Below are 8,926 nucleotides of genomic sequence, written 5' to 3'. Positions count from 1 at the left end.
TGGGAAGATTCCTTGGAGGAGGGCATGGCAACCCACTCTTGCCTGGAGAATCCAAAGGACAGAGAAGCCATCCATAGGGTCTCAAAGAGTCCACCAAGATTGAAGCCACTTAGCATGCATACACACAGTCTTTGGAAATGAAATTATTAAACCTCCTCTCTGAACAGTATACTGTGCTTTTTCATTGGGTTGAGGGAGGTTGGAAGGAAAATTGCAATATGATGCTTTTAGAACATTTCAGCTTACCACTGCTCCATATATTAAATGCATTTTAACTTTACTGTATATATTATGTATATACTGGACAAATGGGTCCCAGTTTTATAATATCTGGTCTTTATTCTCTAGATAACAAAGAGGTTGCCAATGTCTGACAAAAGTAGGGTTAGTAAATTAACACATTTTTTACACTTTGTGTTAAAATTCATTGAAAGGCCATCTTCTGAAAAGGACCTTTGGAAGTGAAATTGTCAATCACAGGTAAGTGATACACGTGTCTATACTCACTGCCCACTGTTAGATGGATGGCAAAAAGGAGGAACTGGAGCAATGAAATGTTCTAGACTAGAATGTTTCTTCATAGAAAACACTTTCGGAGAGAATCATTGTCACATGTGTGCAGTTTATTCAACACTACTGTGTATATAGTGGACAAACTTAAGTCCTTATTTGAAACATCTCCCAAGTGGCTCAGTGTGTAAAGAATCCGCCTGCAGTGCAGGAGACCCAGGAAACAACCCTTCCTGGGTTGGGAAGATTCCCTGGAGGAGGAAATGGCAGCCCACTCCACTATTCTTGCCTGGAGCATCTCCATGGACAGAGGAGCCTGGTGGGCTGCAGTCCATGGGGTCTCAAAGAGTCAGACATGACTTTCCTTATTTGAAACATCCAGCCTTTCTAGATGTGTAGAAGTACACAACCTATTTTGAAAGTAGAGAGTTAAAGTAACACTTTTAAGTACTTTATTCTGTTAATTTATACGAATGGTTGTGTTTGGGGAGTGGAATTGTTAAACGAGTCTTGGAGAGTAAGATGACTCTTCACTGGGTGGTGGGGATGGAGGGAAGGGACAGGGAAGGACATGCAGAGAGCAGGGCTCAATACCCATCAATCTTTAGACAAGTTCACACTGTTGAGCCATTGTTCTGTTTGTGCATTTTAGTTAATATTGCCGTGCCATAAAGAATAAGCAAGTTATAATGCCCACAGTATATACAAAGTAGAGGTAATAAAATAACCACTTAATAAATGACCTTTAGTTGGTTCTTAGGAAGGGCTGTGTCTTCTGGGAGTGCCTATGTTAATCCACCTCTTGGAGCTAGATGTAGTCTGGTATGTTTTCACCAAAATGCTGGAGGAGGGTAAGAAGAAGGGTGAGCAGAAGGGCTTTTGGCTAATCTCCATTACCTAGAAGATAGTTTTAGATCATAACCATACACCTGTATGTGCAGTTTTGTAAAGTACCTATGTTTACTGTGGATAAACGTCACTATTTTGCAACATCTAGGCTTTTTCAATGTCCTGAAGTGACAAAGTATGGTTAAAAAATAGAGCTATTGAATTAACCAATTTTTAAATATCTTTGTTATCATTGATTTTTAAAAAGCATTTTGGACCCGGGGTTGGTTATACAATCTCTGAGAAGTATACATCAGGACTTGTTCATTTAGGTTGGCAGCGGAGGGATAGAAGGAAGTATGAAGGGAGGACTGTATGTGGATGTGTTCATGTTTCTATTTTGATGATACCCATTGATGTGTTTTCATCTCTTGGCTGTCCTAAAGGAATGCATTTTTGAGTAATTCAGTGGGAAGATAGCTCTTGGCTAACACATTAATAGTTATGTAACTGTTATTGGGTAATGAATCCTCTTAGAAGCATTACATTTTGTGTAGTTTGTTGCTTTATGTCTCATGCAGGAGTACTGTGCTGTGCTTAGGCGCTCAGTCATGTCTGACTCTTTGAGACCCCAGGTACTGTAGTCCGCCAGGCTCCTCTGTCCATGGGGATTCTCCAGGCAAGAGTACTGGAGAGGGTTGTCATGTCATCCTCCAGGGGATCTCCCCAACTCAGGGATCAAACCCAGGTCTCCTGCATTGCAGGTGAAGTCTTTACTAGCTGGGCTACCAGGAAAGCCCTGAAGACCAGGAACCTTAGGGCAAATCTACAGGGCAACAGGCAGGGCAGCTGGTGCCCTGATTTTCTCCAGCACCAGCACAGGAAGGGTCTGACTTCCACTCCACGCACGCTTCAGCTACTGGAGAGGATTCCTGCACTGGCTATCTCCCCTGCCATCTCCACCAGCAGAGCCAGGGAGTCTGCAAAGCCAAAATCTGATCATGCCATGCTTAGATCAGGGTCTTCCAAGAGTTTCCCATCTTATCAAGAGCAAAGCACCATGGTCCTCAGGGGTGCTCCGCAAAGGCAGACCCTGCCTGGATCACCAGAGATGAAAAGGAGGGCTAGGAGTGGGGACAGGGACTCCTGGCTCTCTCCCCAAGGAGAAGTCCTGGGCACTGAGCGGCCCACACAGGGCATGGAGGCGGCCCTCCCGTGCTGTCTCTACTACCGTCCTCAGCCCTGGCACCATCTGGTCTGCCCTGCTGGGCTGGGAGGCTGGTTGGGCTTGGCAGGCCCAGGAAAGTTATTCTGGGGGTCCCTTTTCTAGAAGGTTATGTAAGCAGCCAGCACTTAACTGGTCAGCAGAGACCCTCTCAAAGCAGGGGTGGACACAGCTGACCCTGAGAGGCTTTGCAAACTGCCCACCAACCACATCCTCACGGTTGTAGGGAGCTGCTGTCACCAATAGGCGTCAGAGTCAGGAAGATCCTCTGGAGAAGGGAGTGGCTACCCACTCCAGTGTTCTTGCCTGAGGAATCCCATGGACAGAGGAGCCTGGCAGGCTACAGTCCATGGAGTCAAAAAGAGTAAGACACGACTGAGCAACTAACACTTTCATGTTCAAGGGAATGTAATGATTTAATCAGAACTCTGACAATATCTTCATCTAGAAGTCTGTTGCCATTTTTGTCTTCTCTGAAATTTCTGTCACTAAGAGAGGCAGGATTACATTTTTTTCCTTCAAAAAAAAAAAAAAAAGAGTTAAATGACAAGAGGGGTGGGGGAGGGATGGAGTAGGAGTTTGGGGTTAGCAGATGCAAACTATTACACATAGAATGGATAAACAACAAGGCCCTATTGTATAATACAGGGGACTATGTTCAATATCCTGTAATAAACCATAATGGAAAAGAATATGAAAAACAATGTATATACAGACATGTATAACTGAATCATTTTATTGTGATTCAACAATGTAAATCACGTATACCTCAATTAAATAATTTTTTTTAAAAAAAAGAGTCAAATGACAGAGATCACCAAGTGGGATTTAAAAAAAAAAACCTGACTACATTCTATTTACAAGAGACACATCTAAAACAAAAAGAAGACAATATGATTAAAAGTAAAAGACTAGGGGGGGTGGGGAAAGGGAACTAATAGGCATAGTAGTGCCAGGCAAATAAAATAAAGTTGGAATTCCTAAATCACTATCAGATAAAAAGAGACTCTAAGGCCAAAGTGCCTGGAGGGATCAAGAGAGTTATTACATGATGATGAATGGAGCATTTCACCAGAAAGATAAAACAGTACTCAGATGCACGTAATAACATGAACTGAAGTTGCAATATGCAAAAACTGACAACTCCACGATTAGAGTGGGGATTCTTAATACACCATTCTTAATGACGGAGAGGCAAGCATTAGGAAGCATACAGATGTTTTCAGCAGCACAACAGCAAGCCTGGCATAAGAAGACAGATATGGAGCCCTTCATCCAGCAAGCATCACGGAACATTTTCATAAATTAACCCTGTATGAAGCCACAGAGCAAGTTTCCACATCATAAAGTTGTTAGTCACTAAGTCATGTCCCGACTCTTGCAACCCTGTGGACTGTAGCCTGCCAGGCTCCTCTGTCCCTGGGATTTCCCGGGCAAGAATACAGATCCCAGGACCATTAAATTAGCACTTTAAATAAAAGGTTTGCAGAACTAGAAGACAAGGCAATGGGCGGGGCTCTAAGTGTCTGTCAGGATCTGCTCCCCACCCCAATCCCATTCCACTCAAGGGAGGGTTCAGGGTCCATTCTAGACCAGCACTGCCTCTGGTGTGAAAGAATGAGAAAGCCAAGCACAGACACCCACATCAGCAGGTCCTGTCTCCAGCGTCAGCTCAAAGGCCAGACCCCAGCTCTGTGGACGGTAGCGGTGACTGAGGAACAAGGACTTCCCCTTGGGCTGTATCTTTTCCAGTAAGGATGCAATGGCTGCAAACAGAGCAAACTGTGAACAGTGCATGGCAGGGACCTCACATTCTCCTCCCTAACCCCAGGCTGGGGGCTACAACCCTCGCCAGACAAGTGCGGGGGAGGGGGCGCTTCTGGAGCCTCTCAGAGGGAGCCTGATCCCATCCCCCACTCAGAGTCTGCAGGGTCCAGAGACCAGAGCCTAGCTCACATCACCTGAAAAAATCCCCGCACAGGACTGGACACACAGGGAGGAAACTGCACACACGAGGGTGGGGACAACGAGAAGTTAGGCAGGAGGTTTATTTTTTTATTTTTCTTTTTTTCCAAACTTTAAACTTTTTATTTTGTATTGGTGTATAGCTGATTAAGAGTGTTATGGTAGTTTTAGGTGGACAGTGAAGGGACTCAGCCATCCATATACACGTATCCATTCTTCCCCAAGTCCCCCTCCCATCCAGGCTGGCACATAACACTGAGTTTCATGTGCTATATAGTAGGTCCTTGTTGAATTTACTCTTTTATTAAAGTCCAAAGTTAAAATGCCTCTTTTTTGTGTGCCACCATTCTTTTATTTATTTATTTATTTTAATTTTATTTTATTTAACTTTACAATATTGTATTGGTTTTGCCATATATCAAAATGAATCTGTCACAGGTATACATGTGTTCCCCATCCTGAACCCTAGGCAGGAGGTTTAGACTCTGGCCAGGAGGAGAACAGGGAGTGTATTTCTCCCCAGGCCACTCTTGCCTGCTGAGATAGGCTGCATGCTGTCTATGCAATGTGCATCTCTCTAAACAAACCCACCTCTTACCTATTAATATGTCTCTCATTGAATTCTTTCTGCACTGAGACACAAAGAACCTGAGCCTCAGTAAGTCCAGACCCCAGGTGAGTGATTCTAATTAAAAGACCACTGGTTCAAGTTCCAATCAGATTTAGGCTGTGTTCAAGTCCTGGCATGTGGGTTCAAATCCCCATATGAGTCACTTCCCAAAATTATGGTATTACAGAAGCATTCTTTTTTAAAATTTATTTTATTACAGTTGATTTACAATGTTAAGTTCTGCTGTACAGCAAGTGATTCAGTTATACATATATGTACATTCTTTTTCATATTCCTTTACATTATGGCTTATCCCAGGATACTGAATACAGTTTCCTGTACTATACAGCTAATTCTACATTCCCAATCTTTCTCTCCCTCACCCACCCTCCTTGGCAACCACAGGTCTGTTCTACAGAAGCCTCTAATGTTTCCTCTTCAAGATAAGAAGTTGGAATTCTGTCCTAAGATGCAGTCCTGATGCAGTATCAGAGAAGGTATGTTCAAGCACTGAATCTGTAAGTATACCAACACTTCTTGGCCCAAATGCAGAGGAGAGTCCAAGGGCAAGACACCATATGAGGCCTGAGAATTCAGTGCCACTGGCTTCTCAACAGCTGTTACTCAAAAACAAACCAAAAAAAAAAGCAACTCTGGAATGCAAAAGTAATCTTCTCACATTACTTTGCAAAAAGATTTCAAAGTTTCCCAGGACCAAGGAGGCCAGTCTACGACCAAGATCGCCTGAGAAGGGATTCTTTCCTTCCCTGCCGTCATCCATGGCCCACAGACACCTGCTGTGTGTCGGTCTGGTGGCTGGGTGAAAAACGCCAGGCTCACTTTCTGTTAACAAAACGCACGTGGATGGGCTCCCCTGGCATCAGAAGCCCATGGGTTTTTGCATGAACAGTTTTAGTCCAAGGAGATGTTTTGATCTCAAAATGCTGAAGCAGCTAAAACGAGAAAGAGAGAAGGGTTTTAAAATTGGGATAGCAGAAACTCTGCAGCACCTGCACTCTCATCATAGCTCCAGCTGCAGGAAACCAAGGGAACAAGAGATGTGAGAAACAGCCTCATGTCCTGATCGGGAGTCTGGCACATCCAGTGACTTACTGGGAGGTCCATGGAACAGATATGCAGGCAGAACTGAAACTGAGTAGGATTTTGTGGGGTTCCTGGGCACAAAAGCCTTCATGTCCCACATTTCTTGTTTGAAAGAAATAGGCTTCATTAGGCCTCCTTGACCTTCCCTGAGTTCCAAAGAGGGAATCACCCAGTTACTAATTAGTGAAGGGAGGGGATGCAGAAACAAGGGGACAGCAGTCAGAGTCCTGATTCCTCCTCAAGGGATACACATAACAGTGTACTAGAGCTCTTCTGCAGAACTAAGGACCCCACCTAGGTGGAAGAGGGTAAAGTCACGCTGAACACAAGATTCCTGGAGCACCGCCCTGTCAACTTACCATCAACCAACCAGAAGAAAGTCATGCACCCTGCAGCCGCACCCCAAATTTTGCCTAGAAAAGTTTCTCCCCCCAAACCATTGACTAGATCAAGGGTTTTGAGCACAAGCCACCCATTCTTTCTGCTTGACTCTGTAATAAACCTTTTACTGCTCCAAAGTCTGATGTTCTGGTTGGTTTGGCCTCAGTGTGTTGGGCACATGAACTTTGCTTGGTAACAAAATGTTCAAATAACTTGTATTTTATTAGCCAGTTCAAAATTCTAACTCTATTGGTTCCACTGTAGGTCTAGAAAAAGAAGGAATGAAAGGAGAAAGGAAGGAGAAAAGAACAAAGTGAAATTCCAAGGTTTAGAATCTGCAGCCACCTCAGTGGTGGGACACACACAGCTGTCAGGAGGAGGCAGAGCATCCAGACTTCACCCATTACTGTCCTTAATTTAAATATTCTTCATTTGCACCTTTGATTCCATTTCTCACTTCTATGGTTCCAAAGCAGAAGTAGTCCTCTCTCTCAGGGTGAAACTGCAAAGTATCTAAATGACCAGCTTTAAAGAGCACCTAAGGACCCATCAGCCTCAAGCACTAATGTCCCCATCAATTGGCCATGGCCTGATTTTCAAAATCACCTCCAAGCTTAGAGGAAAAAAAGGCAACCTTCTCTACCGACCTCTGTCAGAACCGCACTGGTCCCTGGAGGGGAGGCAGGGCCTGGCTCACAAGCCCGTGCGGACCGTGCAAGGGGCAGACAGCCACTCTTCCCTCCCCCACTCCAACCACCTAACAGAGCATAGGCGCTGGAGAACCTGTATCACCACATGGGATGCGGGTGCCCCAACCCGCTCCACCCCGACTCTCCAGCCTCGTCTCCCAGGCAAAGCAACAGTGTGCACTGATGGGTCCTTCAGGTGAGCTGGGCGGGGGTCAGGCAGGGAGCGGGGCTGCAGTGAAGACACAGACCGAACTACCCCTTGTCATCGTTAGAGAGCCAAGCGCAATGACCCGCGTTCAGGCAGATCTAGAATGCTCTGGCATCAAGAGGCCGTCACCTCAACATCGGATCTCTGACTCTTTGTTCTGACCTCACAGAACTGCTGGCACAGCCCCCTGTGGCAGTGGGAGGACGCACACGCACTTCTCACTCTAAGGCCAACATCCCACATGGATTTTCTGCCTTTCTGAATGGCAGTACATGCTCACTGAAAAAGTAAAACTATGCAGGAGGCATAAAAACAAAAAACAAGGCCCTCGTTCCACTTCAAGACTCTGCCTCCCAAGGAGCAGAGGTGTATCTTCCAAACATTCTCTGTGCAATATGAATGTCTTATTCCTGATTTCAAGAAAACATGTTATTATTGCAGCATTAAAACCAATCCATGCCTTCCCATAGGCCACAGGCACAGTCTCTGTTCTGTTGGGATAGACACTATTTATTTGCTGAAGGAAAGCCCTTCCATTGTTGTTGTGCTAAGAGATTTTCTTCATGAATGGGTGTTGAATTTTATCAGTTATTTTGGGAGATGGTCATAAAATTTTGTCCGTTAATTTCTCCCATTGTGATAAATTCTATCCTGAGGTGGGCCATCCTTGCATTCCTGAACATACTTGGTTTGGTGACAGGGCATTTCTGTAAAAAAAGAAAAATAGCTGTTTGCAGTCTTTTCTTGATTTAAAAATAATCCTCCACGGCATTTGCAGCTACGCCTTTTTTCTCATTCCTAGTGCTGTTTATCTGTGCCTTTCCTTTTTCTTTTTCTCTCTTGGAAATAACAAATAATGATTTTCCCTCTCTACACTTGCAGTAGAAATGAGAACTCTTGAAGCAAGAACTTCATCAGGTACACAAGTATGTTAAAAGAAGCAAATAAAACCCTGGTCCCCACCACCAAACACGCCGTTTCTGATCCTCTCCCAGTCCACCCATCTGGGCCCTCAGCTGCCTCTTGTCCTTGGCGTCCCCTGTAACTGTCCAGGCCATCAGAGCCAGGAGGCAGTGAGCTCCCTGCCAGCTGTCTGAACGGCTCTCAGCAAGCAATGAACTCTGCCTGTCAGAGATGTGCCCGTGGAGCCCACAGCATCACTCAGGGAGCCAGGGCCTTCCCAGTCCCTGGGAGCAGACACCGAGAACAGGCGTGCAAACCCCAAAGGCTGCCACCCAGACTCTGTGCACAGACCACTTTCACCCCTCACACACCCAAGAGGCAGGTATCTGGCCCGCTTTGTGGATGAGGAACAGGCTTAGAGAGTTGCGGAGCGGCCTGCCCAGGGTGTCGGAACCACAGACTGGCAGAAGTGGGACTGGAGTCCGTTTGCCTGAAGCCACCAT

At 45.3% G+C, this 8,926-nt stretch overlaps 1 protein-coding gene across 1 annotated transcript in view; it reads right to left on the bottom strand.

The window, feature by feature from the left end:
- Positions 1–5,974: 5,974 nt before the first annotated feature.
- The window catches only part of LOC105005081 (cytochrome P450 27C1), a 21,183-nt gene continuing 18,231 nt past the window's right edge, over positions 5,975–8,926 (bottom strand). The window contains exon 9 of the mRNA XM_010862933.1: positions 5,975–6,091. Coding sequence (XP_010861235.1) covers positions 5,975–6,091 — 117 coding nt within the window. The remainder of the gene's footprint in view (positions 6,092–8,926) is intronic.

Source organism: Bison bison, unplaced genomic scaffold (genome assembly GCF_000754665.1).
Source record: "Bison bison bison isolate TAMUID 2011002044 unplaced genomic scaffold, Bison_UMD1.0 scf7180017864485, whole genome shotgun sequence".
Taxonomy (NCBI): Eukaryota; Metazoa; Chordata; class Mammalia; order Artiodactyla; family Bovidae; genus Bison; species Bison bison.
Note: the sequence above shows the minus strand (reverse complement) of the source record. Positions and strands in the feature narration are given on the sequence as shown.